Here is a 19361-nt window from a genome sequence, read left to right on the forward strand (position 1 = left end):
GTAACTGCCACACATGGGAATATAAGCTTTCATTTCTACTGTTCTTTTCTAATTACACAGTTTTACAGCAGGTGTAAAGCTTGACAGCACCAACAGCAGATCTCGTTATTGTGATGGAATCATAGCCACATGTTTTTAGCGCTGTATCAGGGTAGTACAGCATAGGTGCTGCTCTGCAAATACCACACCAACAAGGTCATCGCCTCTTGGTAAACTGTAATTTGAAATGGACTTAATGGGTGTGCGATTTGACTGGATCTCTACAGAGTTTGCACTTAAACAGGTGCGAGAGAAACAAGGCTTGTGCTTTCACAGAGGTCGGACTGTGGACTGAAAAAAACACTGATTGAGATGGGAGCCTGTCCGTTCTGTCAGACAGATGGCTAAAAACCACTTCAAATATTATTTTTATGGGGGAGTTTGAAAATGAATATGCAAGTACTTGTTGGGAAATATCAACAGGTATTCGAAGCCTGTAAAATGCTAGCTGGTCCAGCACTTATCATTATTGTGATGATGCTATATGTAGCTGTTGTCTTACTGGAGACAATCCCTTTTTAAAGAGTGCACCTCTCTGTTCTCAGAGTGCACTCTGCAGTCTCTCTCGGTGTGCAGTGAGGTATGTGCTATTAGAAGAACCTGTTCTATCTGAAATAATATGCCTTTCGTAGGAGGGACTTTCAGTGCTAATGTGTGTCTTATTCTCATTGCAAATCATCTAGATCATTGTGGTTTAAACCTAAAGTGACCTTGGCTAATTTCACTAATGAGGTCGTTTCTTTGTTTGAGGATGTGAGGTCGTGGTGTGCAGGGTTTGAACAAATGCATGTAGAGATCATGTGGCTCTCAGGGCCCGTTCCTCTGCCCTGGATCATCTAAACCCCAATGCAGGACATAGATCAGCAAACTGTAATGTAACTGGTTTTAATCCTCTTGTGTTATGTTTTGTAAATAAAGTTCATTTTTACATGACTATTTTTCCACCTCTCTTTATCCTTTAGCATTAAACAGGCTGGTACTAATTCAGTGCCTGATATATCGCTGCTGTCGGGACAAAACCTCGTATCTCCAAAATGGTAACTTTACAGGAGAAGGAAAAAACACACTTTACTTTTAATGTAAATTAGACTTATTTCCAGGTTATTTTGGGACATTTCTTTTGGTTCATTCATCATGACATTTACACATAATGTACAACAGGTATTAAATATTATGTCAAAAACTGAAAAATGGCAAAAATTGATATATAAGGTTTTGCTCCAACAACAGCGACATGGAAATGAGCTCTTTCTGTATTATGTTTTAATACAGGGGCAAAATGCTGTAGACTGAATGGGCAGGTTGAAATGCTGTAGACTGAATGGGCAGGTTGAAATGCTGTAGACTGAATGGGCAGGTTGAAATGCTGTAGACTGAATGGGCAGGTTGAAATGCTGTAGACTGAATGGCCACGGTGAAATGCTGTATACTGAGTGGCCATGGTGAAATGCTGTAGACTGAATGGGCAGGGTGAAATGTTGTAGACTGAAGGGCCAGTGTGAAATGCTGTCGACTGAACGGGCAGGGTGAAATGCTGTCGACTGAACCGGCAGGGTGAAATGTTGTAGACTGAATGGCCAGTGTGAAATGCTGTAGACTGAATGGGCAGGGTGAAATGTTGTAGACTGAAGGGCCAGTGTGAAATGCTGTATACTGAGTGGCCATGGTGAAATGCTGTAGACTGAATGGGCAGGGTGAAATGTTGTAGACTGAAGGGCCAGTGTGAAATGCTGTAGACTGAATGGGCAGGGTGAAATGTTGTAGACTGAATGGCCAGTGTGAAATGCTGTATACTGAATGGCCAGTGTGAAATGCTGTATACTGAATGGCCAGTGTGAAATGCTGTATACTGAACAGGCAGGTGAAATGCTGTATACTGAATGGCCAGTGTGAAATGCTGTATACTGAACAGGCAGGTTGAAATGCTGTATACTGAATGGCCAGTGTGAAATGCTGTAGACTGAACAGGCAGGTTGAAATGCTGTATACTGAATGGCCAGTGTGAAATGCTGTATACTGAATGGCCAGTGTGAAATGCTGTATACTGAATGGCCAGTGTGAAATGCTGTATACTGAACAGGCAGGTTGAAATGCTGTATACTGAATGGCCAGTGTGAAATGCTGTATACTGAATGGCCAGTGTGAAATGCTGTATACTGAATGGCCAGTGTGAAATGCTGTATACTGAACAGGCAGGTTGAAATGCTGTATACTGAATGGCCAGTGTGAAATGCTGTATACTGAATGGCCAGTGTGAAATGCTGTATACTGAACAGGCAGGTTGAAATGCTGTATACTGAATGGCCAGTGTGAAATGCTGTATACTGAATGGCCAGTGTGAAATGCTGTATACTGAATGGCCAGTGTGAAATGCTGTATACTGAACAGGCAGGTTGAAATGCTGTATACTGAATGGCCAGTGTGAAATGCTGTATACTGAATGGCCAGTGTGAAATGCTGTATACTGAATGGCCAGTGTGAAATGCTGTATACTGAATGGCCAGTGTGAAATGCTGTAGACTGAACAGGCAGGTTGAAATGCTGTATACTGAATGGCCAGTGTGAAATGCTGTATACTGAATGGCCAGTGTGAAATGCTGTATACTGAATGGCCAGTGTGAAATGCTGTATACTGAACAGGCAGGTTGAAATGCTGTATACTGAATGGCCAGTGTGAAATGCTGTATACTGAATGGCCAGTGTGAAATGCTGTATACTGAACAGGCAGGTTGAAATGCTGTATACTGAATGGCCAGTGTGAAATGCTGTATACTGAATGGCCAGTGTGAAATGCTGTATACTGAATGGCCAGTGTGAAATGCTGTATACTGAACTGGCAGGTTGAAATGCTGTATACTGAATGGCCAGTGTGAAATGCTGTATACTGAATGGCCAGTGTGAAATGCTGTATACTGAATGGCCAGTGTGAAATGCTGTATACTGAACAGGCAGGTTGAAATGCTGTATACTGAATGGCCAGTGTGAAATGCTGTATACTGAATGGCCAGTGTGAAATGCTGTATACTGAATGGCCAGTGTGAAATGCTGTATACTGAATGGCCAGTGTGAAATGCTGTATACTGAATGGCCAGTGTGAAATGCTGTATACTGAACAGGCAGGTTGAAATGCTGTATACTGAATGGCCAGTGTGAAATGCTGTATACTGAATGGCCAGTGTGAAATGCTGTAGACTGAACAGGCAGGTTGAAATGCTGTATACTGAATGGCCAGTGTGAAATGCTGTATACTGAATGGCCAGTGTGAAATGCTGTATACTGAATGGCCAGTGTGAAATGCTGTATACTGAATGGCCAGTGTGAAATGCTGTATACTGAATGGCCAGTGTGAAATGCTGTATACTGAATGGCCAGTGTGAAATGCTGTATACTGAATGGCCAGTGTGAAATGCTGTATACTGAATGGCCAGTGTGAAATGCTGTATACTGAACAGGCAGGTTGAAATGCTGTATACTGAATGGCCAGTGTGAAATGCTGTAGACTTAACAGGCAGGGTGAAATGCTGTATACTGAATGGCCAGTGTGAAATGCTGTATACTGAACAGGCAGGTGAAATGCTGTATACTGAATGGTCAGGTTTTTGCAGCTAAGTGGACTTTTTCCTCTGTTATAAGATGATGCAATCTTGGAACACACTCCGTATTGCCCACCTACCGGCAAGCTTGGCTCACCCTCACACAATGCACAGCAGCTATTAGAGGTGTTCAGTTTTGTAGCCATGTCGACACGACACTGACCTGACTGTCAGAATCTGACTCTGGCTCAAACTGATATGGCAGAACTGAAGCCCTGGAAAAGTAGCCACAGCTACACAACAGTTACAGCTGTTTAGGAGAGACAGGTGTGTCTGTAGACTGCAAAACAGGGGCGGAATGTGAAGGGAGGGAACTGCTGGAATTGCTCGCTTACCAATCATAGCACAATGGGCTCATTGGAAGGGCTTAAACAGAGCTCTAACAGAGCGTTTCAGACAGAGGGTGAATACAGATGTACCGTATGAGAAAAATGTGTTTTTAGAGCACTGAAGCATGTTAATCTATTCTAGTAGACCCCAAAAATAAAATGATGAATGTTGAAAATGAGCATAATAGGTCCCCTCTAAGTGCTGTTAACATATTACATCAAACTTCAAAAGAAGGGAGGATTTTTTCATAACTTGGGCCTTGTAAAAAAAAAAACCCACCCTTTATATTTTTGGCCTGTTTTGGTAACAGCTTGACATCTGACCAAAAGTCAGAAACCTGTCAAAACAGAATTGGAAACAAATGTAATTAATCATATAATGAACTGTGAATTACATAATAACATTTAAATTGTATAGCAAACCCGCTTTAATAAGCTTAGGCTTGTAACGATTAACATTGAGATGCTTCTAAAGACTTCAGCTGAATCAAGAAGGGTTTGAAGGTCAGAGCTAAATTCTCCAGTTTGTTTGTTCTGCAGGTGTTGCAGGGTTTTTCCCTGGCAACTTACAGATCAGTGGTACTGGATAGCAATAGCATTGTAAAACATGTAACTGTACATATTTGGTTTTTAAGTATAAAAAATAGATCATGTTTCTTTTTAAAATTTTTTTTGGCCTCCCAAGGACTGTGTATTGGATGAGCAGAAATACTTCATGTCTTTACATATTGCATAAAGATGTTGGTAAACTGTATAAAGGTTGGAGAGAGTCACTCCAGTCCTGTCCATCCTTGAGAATGAGCGCCATTGTGGTCAAAGCACTGAAAGATATTGGTGGAAAATCCTAAGCGCATAAAATGAATGGAAGGTGAAAGTGTACAGTGTTGTATTCTATGACTGACTGTAAATGATTATTTAGTCTGATATCTCTGGACGTCAGGACCTTCAAGGTACAATAATATGCATTATCTGTGCTAGAAGGCTATATCTGCAATATTGGAAATTTTTTCTGTTCCCTTACAGAAAGTTGCGTACATTTAATGTTTGTTGCTCTGTTCACATGTTAAAAATGTGTTATTGCCAGTGGTGGACAGTACCTAAGTAAATGTAATTGGTTACTGTACTTAAGTAATTTTTTTGTGTATCTGTACTGAAGTTTTTCCTTGTTGGGCGACTTTTTCCTTTCACTCCACTACATTTCAGAGTCTAATATCCGACTTTTTCCTCCTACATTTTGAGAAATCTGTCGTTCCTTTTGGTTTCTGTGTGTATAAAAACGTAACATGTCAAAACGAAAGAAGCGCAAAGCCAGAACACCAATCAGGGCCCAGCGGTCACTTTGTTTAGAGCTGGTTTTGACCTGTTGGTCATACCGACCCAGTGCAGCACGCGGTTCAACGTCAGCGCAGCAGCATAAAACTTTGGGAGAGTCTGTTCAACATAAATGATGAACTAACCTAACTTTGTGTAAATAGAGCTCAATATAGAAATATGTCCACATAGGCAGTCGTGACTGACGCGGCTTTTTTCTGAATTTCTACAAACACCATTTCATTTTATAGTAAATGAGTTTGGGCTGGTTTATGTTTATGAACAGACGCCTACAGATCAACATAGTAAAGGAGCTCATCTGTGATCCTGAGTTTAAAGTTTTTATTAAACTTCAACTTCAACTCAAGTTAATTACTCTTTTAGTACTTTCACTTTTAATACTTAAGTACATTTGAAGGTAAATACTTCAGTACTTTTACTCAAGTTGAGGTCTAGAGTAAGGACTTCTACTTTTACTGGAGTAATATTTTACCTTCAGTGTCTCTACTTTAACTCACATACATGGTTTGTGTACTTTGTCCACCACTGATCATCATGTGGAACAATGTGTAATCACTTGGGGAAAAAAAGTGATTACTTGTAAACGCATATGCTTTGTGTACTCTTGACGTGTCTGTTCTGTAAGGGTTTCTTTGCGGAGTTTAACTAATTGGGGAAAAAAATATACAATATATCATAACTATTTACATACCGCAGGAAGCGGACCAGTAATTTTTATTCATACATTTTTTTTTTATTGTGGCATTGCAGGGATTCAAAATCTCATAATGATACAGCAACAAAATAAAGAGTCTTTCTGTATTTAAGTGTAATAAAGTGTAACGTTTCGTACAGATCAGTTCAAACAGCAGTGTTCAATATTATTTTAATATTATCGGTTATCAGAATTTTCAGCCCCTTAACATCAGTTAGACCCTGATCAGAAGGTCTGTGGCATTGTTCAGTTGTTGGACATGAGTGGGTCAATTACACTAACAGTAATGCGTTTTTTATTTCATGTTACAATCAAATGAGTGTTTTTGTGGAGCAGAAATGTCAGAACAGACCAACAGCGCAGCCATTCTGGATTTAGCCGTTTGACCCATGTAATCAGGAGACATCAGATTGTTGTAGGGTTCTCTAATTCTGCTCCTAGGAGACTTCAGTACAGCAGTGTTTTCCCTGCACTATCACACGTGATTAAACTCATCAGCTTATTGCCAAGCCCTTCGGTAGCTGTAACAGATATGGGTTAGAGCAGGGAGAATGGACTCAACTGTGTTTTAGTGCTTTATTCCAGGGTTTTTTTTGCACTTAGAATTAATTTAAGAATACTGCAAATTCACTTTTGTATTTCAATGATTCAGCCTTTGTCTAACACCTAGAAGCCTATAACAAAAGCATCTTATAAATTTTGTGTTAATTGGGTCAATTAAAAATTATGCTTTGAAAATTACCAAAAAAAAATTTTTAGTAAAAATGAAGATTTGCAGGTCAAATCAATCAGAATCAATCAGTCCATTGATATTTGTGTCATGGGTTTTATAGTGGCATACATTTCTTTTTTAACAGGCTAATGAATTTGACCCCTCAGAAAATGTTCAATGGCCAGTCGAACCGTTTTACACTTTGGCATACACAAATGTCTGAAATGTATTATATTTTAATACACTGGAAATGTATTCACATAGTAGTATAATGTTATATGTGTCGTGTTTATTAAATTAGTTTATAGGAAAATAATGGACTTGGAGGCTAAAAAGTGCAGGTCATGTCACTGACCCAATTATTTCTTTATATTATTGAATTCATTTTTATATTATTTGTTTCCATGTGTACATTTCATGTACATGTCATGTTTTTCATTGAAACAAATAGAAACCTGTTGATACAACCTAAGAACCTAATTAAATGTAAATGTAATTATTTGCTTAGTGATGCCATTAACTACAGTAATATACAGTAATATATATATATATATATATATATATATATATATAGATTAGGGCTGTCAAACGATTAAAAAATGTAATCACGATTAATCTCAGAATCAAAACTATCAAAACTAAATAAAACTTCAGTTGTGCTGTATTCAGTGACAGCCTATAGGGCTTCACAGTCCTGCGCAAACAAAAATAAATTACACAAAGTTGGACTTCATTAAAGACATGTAGTGTCATACCACAGAGCGACAGCACTGTAAACAGCATGTAAACGGGGCTCACTAGCCCCGATTACATGCAGCCTAATAATCCGTTAATAATCCGAATAACAGCTCAATCGGGATAGTCTAGTCCGATTGAGGCCATTCGGAATACAATTTCTATCCGATTGAACGAGGTGGGTAAGCCTCTAAATAACCCGTTAAATAGAAGAATAATAGCCGTGTAAACACCTGAATCCGATTACACTCCAATCGGAAGTGCGCCGCACGTCACAGCGAAAGGTTTATACCATTCAACATGACTGGACCTCACGGGATGCTCGCTGCCATGGTAACGTTCACTCTTAGCGCTGCTCCACGCATGCCGCATCATTTTGCATCGGATTACTTGTAGCGAGCATGTAAACGAAGATTTTCACCAGATTGTTGAATAGAGCGAGAATAAACACCTCAGTCTGAGTCTGTAATCTGATTGTTTTCAATCGAATTGGCAAAAATCTTTGCATGTAAACACAGACACTCACTCCTCTACTCTTAATGAGAGACGGCGCACACGGTCAAGTCTCAACATGAACGACGGATGACTGGCAGGGCCAAATAGAATTTGCATTAACGGCACAATTTTTTAAAAATTGCGTTAAATTGAGATCACGTTAATGCGTTATTATCACGTTAACGTCAACAGCCCTAATATATATATATATATATATATATATATATACCAATCAGGGCTTCAGTAAATTGAGCTCATGATGTTGATGATATTAACGAGTCTCTGTGGCGACTGTGAAGGTGTCAAGGAAAAATATGGACCCAAGAAATTCTTGTTACTTTTTATTGTTTTTATGTTTATTTGAATTATGAATACGACTTTATTCTAATGTATATTGTGATAAACTCACTGCTGAAAAATTTGCTTGGATGCCTAAAACTTTCGCACAGTAGTGTATATAATAATGTTGTTATATGTATTCATATATTTTCATTTTCTTAATGTTTATTTAATAGAGACAGAGACTTGAGCATGGAAAGCAATAAGGAATTTCAGAAGCCAAATATTATAACATGTACAGCAGTCCTCTAATTTCAGATGTTGGTCCCTTATAAATAAACCATAAAAACAACAACAATAACTGTTGACGTTTATAATTATTCAGTATAATCATTAATTGCTTTTCTTCTCTCTTTCCCTTAGACACTTGGAGAAGTCCGGACTTAATGGATGACTGACTGCTTCTCCACAAGACCTGGACTACCGTTTCTGACCATTACCTTCACTTTTGTTATTGGAACAGCTCCCCACAGGGTTGTGGATTACTGAAGCAGGTTTGTTTCTTTCCGTACTGGAGCATAGTGCAGAATGAGAACTCCTCTGCTGTTATTGCTGTGGCTGTATTTCTGGTGCGAAGCCAGAGGCACTCTGAGGACTACAGGAGGTCTGAGGAGAACAGGATGGGAGCACACGGGAACGGCTGGAGACGGGCTCTCACTCAGGCGCTCCAAACGAGGCTGGATGTGGAACCAGTTCTTTCTGCTGGAAGAGTACACAGGAAGTGACGATCAGTATGTGGGAAAGGTACGCTGGCTTTACTGTCGCTTCTTTATGTTTGAGAAATTATCGTCACTGTCATCCAAAACCTTTACACTGCTTTAAAAGCATAGGCTGACCTTTTTGTAAACATTTTGATAAATGGACTAATAGGAAAGTCCCAAAATAGCTGGGAATAAAATCTTGATTCAATAACAGTATTTAGGGGTAGACAGATTTAAAAATGCACTGGTCTCCTCAGGCCACCAAGCTCATCTTGTTGGCAAAATTATAGAAACATGTTTATTGTATCTACATTGTGTTTACATTTAACAAGTAGGGGTGAACAATATGGAAAAAATAGTGCTTCACGATGATTAGTGACATTTTCATGATGCACAATACATATAATATTTTGACACACAGGCACAATTTAATAATAGTGCTCCATTTGAAATGAATACAATAGTTATTACTCAACTCAGCATACTGCACTGCTCTGAATCCAAATAAACAGGACTAATTATGCTTTCTTTTATAATGAAACATGCACATAATATTGGGCACTCCTGTTGCAATTTTTCTTAGTTGCTTAAGAGCTTTTGTCTATTCAGAAGCCATATATTGAAAACAGTTGAGAGTAAACACTTAATAGTCAACAGAGGCTTTCTTGCAAAAGAATAAGATTTTTTTTCTTTGCAAAATGGTCAAAACTCCACAAAATACTAAACACACAAAACCTCAGGATAGCAAATTCCTTCACTCACTCACTAAACACTCTCCAAAAAAGCTCCCCACCAATAGAGGTTTCAGTTTCAGTTTCAGTTTCAGAGTTCAGCCTTTGTTAGTGCTGTATGTCAAAGCTGTACTACCTGCTAATACTTTAAACAGATTTCGAATGTGGCAAAGAGCAATTCTACATTTTCACTGCACACCGTATCACATTTGTTTTCAATGGAAAGCATTGGTTCCGTTTGTTGTGGATTTTCTCAGCAGGCACAATTTGTTTGAGATGACCCCAGAGATAAAAGTCGATAATAAAATAAAAAATAAAATAAAATAACCTGTCCTGTGACTTTTGACTCACCCTGTATTTAAACTATTTACCTCCAAAATTTTAAACCGAGTGGAAAAACGAATGATTGGATGATAATAAACCCTAATGACTGATGCTGACCACAAGTGATAATCAGTGACCTAAATCTTAATCTTTCCAATGAAATTTTATTAACATTTTGTGGGGAAAAAATAGCTTAATGATGCATACTACATTGACCTTCTGATTATTCATAAAAAAGATGCAGTACTTACATAAATATCAACTTAGCAAGACTTAATTTCAAATGGATTTCACCAGGAACTCGTAACACCCACATGCGGCCAACTGTAGGCGGAGGATGCGCTCACATCCGCCAAAGCGCTAAATGTTAGAATATCACAATGTGAAACCTATTCTTTTACCAGAGATACATTTCAGGGCAATATACTGTATAACCACAAATAAACAAAAATGGGAAAAAGATTTTATCCTAAATATTCAGCAGCAAATATATTTATTTCTTTTTTTTTTCTTTTTTCTATACTATTGAAAAGTGGTGGAGGGCAACCTTGTCCAAAATGATGAAAACCCTATGCCTGAGTGTACATCAGTCACGGGTTAGACTATCAGAGGGGCTAAATGAAGGCCTTACATTCGTACCTTACTGAGCTGAAATTTTCGGTGAAATTCAGATAAAACAGCATTACGCCAGACCATCAATCATGGCTTGTCCATGGCAGAATGTGTAAGAAAGGTCTGACAACATACTGCAGCAATCATTGTACATTTTTTAAAAAGCCTCCGCAGCTTAGTTAGAGTATACATCTATTACACGTCACTTTTTATGTGAAGTGTGGAAAAAAGCAGAATATAGAAGCAAATTGCCTTAAAGCACATGGTTATAGCGTCTCTGGTAGAATTGACTGGATGTTTCACGGTCTCAGTTGGTAAGTCTGTCATCTTGGTAATTAATTTTATATTCTTACCTGATTTTCATCTGATAAACACTTATCTGAACCTCTTTTTTCAATTCTTTCATCAGCAACTGAGATTGACTGATATTTGAGATGATAATTGTGCGGTGTGTATTTCACACTGTTGCTGAGAGTATTTATAACTGAGAATATTTTCTATTAGCTGTCACTACATGTTTTCCTTTTTTTTTACAGTTATACCATGAATGTATGTTTTTTTGTGACATCTGTGTTAATTATTCTGTAAAAAAAACCTTGTAAAAAATAACTGAAAGAAATGAGAATGTGTTGACACCTCTGCAAACGGGCACTTCTGCCTTGCGAAGAAAGTGACAATGAAGATTATGTTGAGTTTCGTCAAATGTGCTTTAGCCATCCAGAAAAGCTGTAAAAAGCATTCATCAGTACCCAAAAACAGCCAGGTGTTGCTTTTCTCTATGTCTACTTTTGGCCCCGTAGCTTTAACCTGTTATTTGGAGCACTGAAGATCACTGAAGAGCACTCGTGTTGAAAGCTGCAGGCATGCTTTTGAATATTGTGTTTGCTAAACCCCGGGAAATAGCAAACTCTTAGAAACTGACGACAGGCTCCACAGGACATCACATCCGTCTCAAAATCATGTGAAAACAGACACTTTCTTGCAGTTATTCTAGTTTTTGTTCTGGACATCATTCCTTTTTATTGTCTTCACCGACACTGTTAGTAAAAGTCATATTTAAAAAATCCAGAAAAGCTCAGAAATGACTGATTTTACAACTGCTAACGAACATTTTCAGTACCAAGTTCTCTTTTATACAACTCTTGCTTGACTGTTACAGAATCTAATATAAAAAATAATAATACTGCATATCAGTTTACTCAGTCACTGCATCAGACTTCAATCAAAGCCCCAACATAATAGTGGTTACAGAGACACATTACTGATTATGAATTGGCCAATCACAATAGATTCCTGTCTGAACTGAAGTTCAGCCACTTCTGGAGCTACCTTGTTCACGATGGACATTGCTTAATGGGCCCAGCACATAGGTAGCAAGTGCTTAGTTGTATGAGCATCAACAAGAGAAAGAGAGCATTTCAGATGTGATGAGGATGAGAACATGTGGCCAGATAATGCAGATCAGACAGAGTGAACATTTACTACTTTAGTATCTATGACTTTTTCTTTGCTAGATAATATAACGTACATTAAAGTATGAAATAATGTGCTATGTCCAGTGATTCGTGTTCAACATGTCACATACTATAATTTGCAGTATATACTATACAGTTTAAGTCAGACTTCCACAAAACACTAAACATGAGACACAAAAGAAAATGTTTCCATCAAACACTATAACTATTAAAGTAAATTCCTTCAGTCACTGAACGCCAAGCAGAGAAAATGCAAAATACAGCTTTCAGTCTATATTTGGTAGACACTCTTAAGCTACGTTCATATTACAAGTCCGATTTTTTGCTCAAATCCGACCTCTCTGACTCGATGGTTCACACTCGTGTAGGTAAGTGATTGAAATCTGTTATTAACGTGATGAAATGAATCCTGAAATGACCCTCATGAGCTCATCTTAGTCAGTCACGTCACGTAAATGAATCAGTGCATGATCAGCACAAACAAACGAGCAGAACGAGCTTCGCTGAGAAGATCGTTATCTCTCATCAGCTCTCAGCTTCATTATAAGATCGAGGCACGAATTCCAATCTGAGCGTCACATCAAGGTCACATGGCCACAAATTGGATACGTATCCTATCTAGGACCACATATGAAAGTGGCTCAGGTTGGATTTGAAAAGGATTTGCGCCACTTCAGCCTGGTAATGTGAACGTAACCTTATCCACAGCGACTTACAATTTGATCATTTTACACAGGTAGGCGAAGGTAGTGTTGCCAAGGACTCTTACTGGTATAGTGTAGCAACCCAAATGTTAAGAGGAGCTATTTTGTCCTTTCAACAAAAATCAAACCACTTTGGGAGCCGCAACATTTTATATCCATTTCATTAAATAATGTTTTACCATCTTGGCTGTAAATATGTCTTAGTGTGTGCTGATGTCCTAGTGCCGACTCTGCTCTGCTTTAAGCTTTAGCTCAGCTATAGCCTCCTGCAGCAAACAAAAGTAGTCGTTCAACTTTTTACGATTCTGAAGTCGCTTCTCATTCGTCAGCATCTTGTTTGAATATTCCCATCCCACCTTAAATGGCGCTTGAGAATGTAACTGCTGCATCGTTTATGATGGAACGGAAAATTCAAACAAGAAGCTGGCGAATGAGAAACTGACTTCAGCTTTGATACTTTAAAGTGTTTTGACAGATTCTCATTACAGATTAAATGTGTCAGGAAACCAGCTGAGCGCTTATAAACACAGATCAGACCATTTGCCTCCAAACTATCAATGCTCGTCTTAAATCTTTCTCCTTTTGTCTTTTCGTTAGCTGCTAGCTAGGCGAGACTGTTTTCTTTGTTTCGAGGTCAAACGTTGGTGGATAAGCAGATATAGGCTACATTAAAACACATTAAAATGATCAGCAGAGTTTTATTTTACTGCAAGAATTTTACCGAAGAATATTTTATTTTTTACCTAAAAATCTAATGTGCTGTGGAGCCGCAACAGGACAGTAAAAGACATTACATTCAACGTTTGTGTTTTCCTGTGAGATGTGTGTTAATTGTTGTGTAAAAGTACGTGAACATTGACTGAAAGCAGTGAGCATGTGGTAACATAGTCTTCGCAAAAGGACACTTCTGCTTTGCTAAGATGACAATGAGGATTAATTCGAACCCAGTTCTGTTAAATGTGTTTTAGTGTTGGAGAAACTGTGTACTCAGTTAAACATGACTACGTACGGTCATTTTGTAATCAAACATACAGTTTCCCAACTTTCTAGATGTCATATAAAAATGAATATTACGACATATCATGTATCGTGGAAACAGCATGACATTTTTGCCATATCGCCCACCTCCAGTATCAACCATAGACAAAAGGAGATCTACTTTTAGAGCTGTGCTATGGCTGAACCTCTTGTTTTTCTATACGCTATTTACATAGACAGTTCTCCTGCACAGTTCTACAGGAAAATGTCAAAACTCCTCCAGCTTAAATGTTTAATGTAGTGCATTTTTATTGAACGCTGAGTATCTGTGTCTAGTAGCAGTGGCGTATTTTACTGAGGCAGTGAGCGCTACCATCTGTACTGCACTCATCTGGCTTTGTATACACTTTTTCAACCAAGACTGAAGACTAAGTAGTGTCCTTGTAGTAAATGTAGGTTTTGTCATGGCAGTGAAAATGTTCTGGTTAAGTGCTTTTCCAAGTCATCGTCTTACAATTGTATTGTTAGTCTGCTGGTTAACCTCTTAAATGGTCAGGGCCCAAATGTTTTTATTACACACAAAACCTATGAATAGCTCAGCCAATTTGTATTGAGGTCCCTGTTGCTGAATAAGCCTTGGTATGTAGTAAGCCTAGGATTTTAAATGGTTAGTGTTGAATGCTGCAGATGTTCTTTCTGGGTTGAAAACAATGTAAAGTAATCTGGTTGTAGTTGCACTCTGCAGTTGCTATGGCAGGCTAATCCATATTAGCTACGTTTCCAAGTTAGAACTCTTCTCACTCTGTTTCAAAGACTGTAAAAGCGAGTTTATGCACAATAGCTGTTTTTTTCCTTTAGGGAGGAGAATCACTCACAGAATGGCTGTACTTAGGCTGAAGGCTCTCGAAATGCCAAGGCTCATTTCTTAGCTTAATAACTGCAGCAGTGCTGCTGACTTTTCAGTTGCCAGATGATGGTAAAAGGTTTAATCACCTTTTCACTCGGTGAACTTGCTGGCCCAGACATCGTCTTTGATGTAGAATAGCAATAACGTTGGTACACGATGTAATTTCTCTTCATTAAAAAAATTCACTGTCTTCCAGGGACACCGGAAGTGGGGTTGCTGAGGGTGCCCAGGTTTCAGGATTGCACCTGCTTGAAACAGTAATAATGCAGAGATCTGAAGTTTTTAAATAATTGGAGCATAGCAAAGACCCATGTGTTGAAGTTAAAGCCATATTTTCAATAAAGCGAGCCGAATCGCTTCCCTCGACAACTGTTGGTCACTTTGCAGGCGCCTCGCTAAAATACACGCAGGTCAAGGTGCAAAGAGGGAAAGTGTATCCAGAGATAGAGGCCAGTTCTGAGCCCCAAAGCAGCCCAGTACCGTTTTTAACTTTAAAACATCGTCTCGCTTGTGACGTTTACAGCAACCGTTGCGCCTCTCACTCAGTGTGGTTCCCAGTGTTATATCTCAGGTTGTGACTGCAGACGTGACACAGCTGGTTACTGTGCTACATATTTAGCAATCTGATTGGTCGCAGCTCAGTTCATTTGCATAAAGTTCCTCTAGAAAAAGAGAGCACAGTGATGGGGTGCATTAAGGGTCTCTTGTGTCAGTCATATGTTTATATTGTTGTCTCTTGCCTCATAGTGCCATATGAAATAATGAAAAAAATACAAATGGAAAAAAAAAAAGCAAATAATTGAACATGACATCGTGGTTCACGCGACATATATGCAGCTTGAAATTTCATCACCCCAACCTAAAACACCTCTCCGTTTCTATGCTGTCTTCTGTGCAATTGGAGGTTGCAATGAATCAGAAATTAGACTTGCCATCTGTTCTCACCCCTGCAGGATAGTTTCTTTTGAGAAGCCATTTGATTGACCAATCCCATTCTTAAGTTGTTCTCACACGTAGTTTGGCTCACCAGAGTTTGGATTTTTGTGAGATTGTATGTTTTTCTTTCGGTTCAGGTGGTTTCAGATTGCAGCAGCCAACTATGTTGGCAAAAGTATTTGGTCATCTGCCTTCACATGCATATGAACTTGAGTGACATCCCATTTTTAATGTATAGGGTTTAATATAATGTTGGCCCACCCTTTGCAGCTATAACAGCTTCACCTCTTCTGGGAAGGCTTTCCACAAGGTTTAGGAGTGTGTTTATGGAAAGAGACCGTTCTTTCACAAGCGCATTTGTGAGGTCAGTTGCTGATGTTGGACGAGAAGGCCTGGCTCACAGTCTCCGCTCTAATTAATCCCGAAGGTGTTCTATCGGGTTGAGGTCAGGACTCTGTGCAGGCCAGTTGAGTTCTTCCACACCAAACTGGCTCATCCACGTCTTTATGGACCTTGCTTTGTGCACGGGTGTGCAGTCCTGTTGGAACAGGAAGGGGCCGTCCCCAAACTGTTCCCACAAAGTTGGCAGCATGAAATTGTCCAAAATCTCTTGGTCTGCTGAAGCCTTAAGAGCTCCTTTCACTGGAACTAAGGTGCCAAGCCCATATCCTGAAAAACAACCCCACACCATGATCCCCCCTCCACCAAACTTTACACTTCGCACAATGCAGTCAGACAAGTACCGTTCTCCTGGCAACCACCAAACCCAGACTCGTCCATCGGATTGCCAGATGGAGAAGCGTTATTGATCACTCCAGAGAACACGTCTCCACTTCTCTTCGCTTTACACCACTGCATTCAGCGCTTTGCACTGCGCTTGGTGATGTAAGGCTTGGATGCAGCTGCTCAGCCATGGAACCTCTCTACACTGTTCTTGAGCTGATCTGAAGGCCACATGAAGTTTGGAGATCTGTAGTGATTGACTCTGCAGAAAGTTGGTGACCTCTGTGCACTGTGCCCCTCAGCATCCGCTGACCTCGCCCTGTAATTTTACGTGGCCGACCACTTCGTGGCTGAGTTGCTGTCGTTCCCAATCGCTTCCACTTTGTTATAATCCCACTGACAGTGGACTGTGGAATATTTAGTAGTGAGGAAATTTCACGACTGGACTTGCTGCACAGGTGGCGTCCGATCACGGCACCACGCTGGAATTCACTGAGCTCCTGAGAGCGACCCATTCTTTCACTAATGTCTGTAGAAGCAGTCTGCAGGCCTAGAGGCTCGGCTTTATACACCGGTGGCCATGGAAGTGACTGGAACACCTGAATTCAGTGACTTAGATGGGTGAGTGAAGACTTTTGGCAGTATACTGTATGTGGATGTTTATTATTGGTCAGAAATTTCACTCTGTTGCTCTTGCATTTGCTGCTGTATAAAAAAGAAAATAGATGTCATACGGCTCTGTGTATGACATTCAAAGCAATAATGTAAACCTTAGTGTTTCAATTAAATTTGAATTGAACCAATCAGGTTGCCGATGCTTGGCCAAAAATATCTTCCACGTGCCAAATTCTTTGCTTTATTTTATTGCTTGTCTGCAGCAGCTCATGCTGCAAAAACAATATGAGCGTCTGTCAGGAATCAAATGTCAAAACATGCGGATTACGCCAACAGTACAGTGCTGATGTGCTGCTAGGAGAAGAGAAAATCTTGCTCTGATGTTGAATTCCCTGATATAGATTGTCATAAAATTATGTTTCCACCTGCAGCTGTTGTTGCACTTGTTGGTAGGTGTGGACCTCAGTACGGGTGGCGTGTTCAGTGATGGTGAATGTTAGGAAGGGTCTCCTTGGACAGTGTTCTCCCTCAGAAACCAGAGTCCTTTCTGATTACGGATTTAGGATTTACAGATTTGAACAAATAATTTTGCATAGTGCAGCTTTAACGTAGTTTTTTTTTCAAAGCAACAACTTAATGGGTTTTTTTGGTACTCAATCATGCTTGTTCATGCATGCATATATATATATATATATATATATATATATATATATATGTGTGTGTGTGTGTGTGTGTGTGTGTGTGTGTGTAAAGAAACAGATAAAATTGACAATGAGTATAGATACAAAGAGGTTATAAGGTTCTGTATAAAAGGCCAAGGGGGTGTGTGTTTCTGTTGTTCTGGCAGTGAACTCTGGCCCTAAGTGCCCCTAGCAACCAGAGCAGTTGTTACATCTGTTTACCCCTAATTCAACGTTACCCCTGTCTAAGTTCTAAAGGAGTTGTGGTAAGAACAGGGCGTCTTAGATCAATGGTCTCAAATACTAAAGAGGACCTGGCATTTGAATCCGTCTTAGTAACCTGAAATCAAATAACGTGCAACTTCGACAGTACTGCACTTACAGTACTGGCAATTTAGTTCAGTGAGTCATGCATAATAATGCTATAAGAGTCTGGCACATTCATAGGAAGTGTGACTGCTCTTACCTGGCTTACACTATTAACATCATCTAAACCGCAACACAGATCAGCAAAATTTGAAATAATAAATTAGCCCATCAGTTTGTCAGTGGTAAGTGAGGTAAATCAACTATTTTAAACTATGGTGCCAGTTATTGAGGCACCACTGTGCGACTCTTCAGCACTTTTTTATGCATATGGTCACTTTGTTGATTTTCTGAGCAGCAGTCACCCATCACTCTCACTTCCATGCCTCAGTAGTCACAAATCACAAAAACAAAACAATATTCAGTATCCAGGAGAAGAACTACTTCCGCAGTTTTTCTTCTGCATTATCCAGATGTTCAAGAGCAGTGGACAAACTGACAGAGCCACACTGCAGAAATCTTCAGAAGGAGTAGTCATGCTTGACTGAGAATGGGTAACAGACTTCGAAGCTTTAGAATATCACGGTATGCTGTCTTGCATTGCGCTCTCCTCTGTTACCCTGATCGAATCAGAGCCGACGTCAAAGACGTTTTGTGCTGACCGCTGTCTGGCTCGCTGCTGGCGGGTGTCCATGTCATTTACAATAAAGCATTTAAGGTTTCGTGTCACCCCCTGATCTCATGCTGAGTTTCAGCAGAATGAAAACACGGAGCCTTGTCAAGAAGAAACAAGCACAATGAAGCCCTCTGAGTGCGCTAACGCAGTCCACTTAGGAACCGGCGGGTTAGAGGTCATTTCTCTACGCCTCTACGGCTTCAGCAATACAGCCTGAATTCCTTATGCAGTGAAAGGCGCTCGGAGATGAACAGAGAACGAGTGTTATTCCCTCTTCTCGAGAGGAAGTAGCGGGGATGGACATTTAACATTCCTCTAGTTCAGTCAGAGGACATGTTCATCCAGCATGAGGGGCAGTCAGATGGCACTATAGCACTATATATGTTTTTTTTTCCAGTACTGATACTGGACCAATACCCTTTTACTGTATTTTTGTGTTGTATAGATAAGAACACATATCACAAGACCCATCATTTAAATTGTGTGTTAATTTGCCAAGTTTTTGCTTATTTATAAGCTGCCCGAGGCTTTGTTACAGTGATTTTACTCTGCTTGACGACAGTAACACAAAGCTGTAGAATCACAAGACATACATTAAACCAGAATGCATGGTGGTTCAGAAAGTTCATTGGATGTTAGTTGTTATTGTTACCAACCATATGTCATTAAATCTGCCTGGACCAATGGGAACAGAAGTACAGATGTAGTGCCTTGCAAAAGTATTC

The 19361-nt window shown here is 39.6% G+C and overlaps 1 protein-coding gene across 2 annotated transcripts in view; it reads left to right on the top strand.

The window, feature by feature from the left end:
- LOC108431404 (cadherin-10-like) overlaps positions 1–19361 on the top strand; it is a 140210-nt gene that overhangs the window by 63429 nt on the left and 57420 nt on the right. For both annotated transcript variants that reach the window (XM_017704513.2, XM_037544317.1), the window contains one exon: positions 8632–9012. In XM_017704513.2, coding sequence (XP_017560002.1) covers positions 8797–9012 — 216 coding nt within the window. In that variant the 5' untranslated portion in view covers positions 8632–8796. The remainder of the gene's footprint in view (positions 1–8631; positions 9013–19361) is intronic.

The sequence above is a fragment of the Pygocentrus nattereri genome, chromosome 13, assembly GCF_015220715.1.
Source record: "Pygocentrus nattereri isolate fPygNat1 chromosome 13, fPygNat1.pri, whole genome shotgun sequence".
Classification (NCBI taxonomy): domain Eukaryota; kingdom Metazoa; phylum Chordata; class Actinopteri; order Characiformes; family Serrasalmidae; genus Pygocentrus; species Pygocentrus nattereri.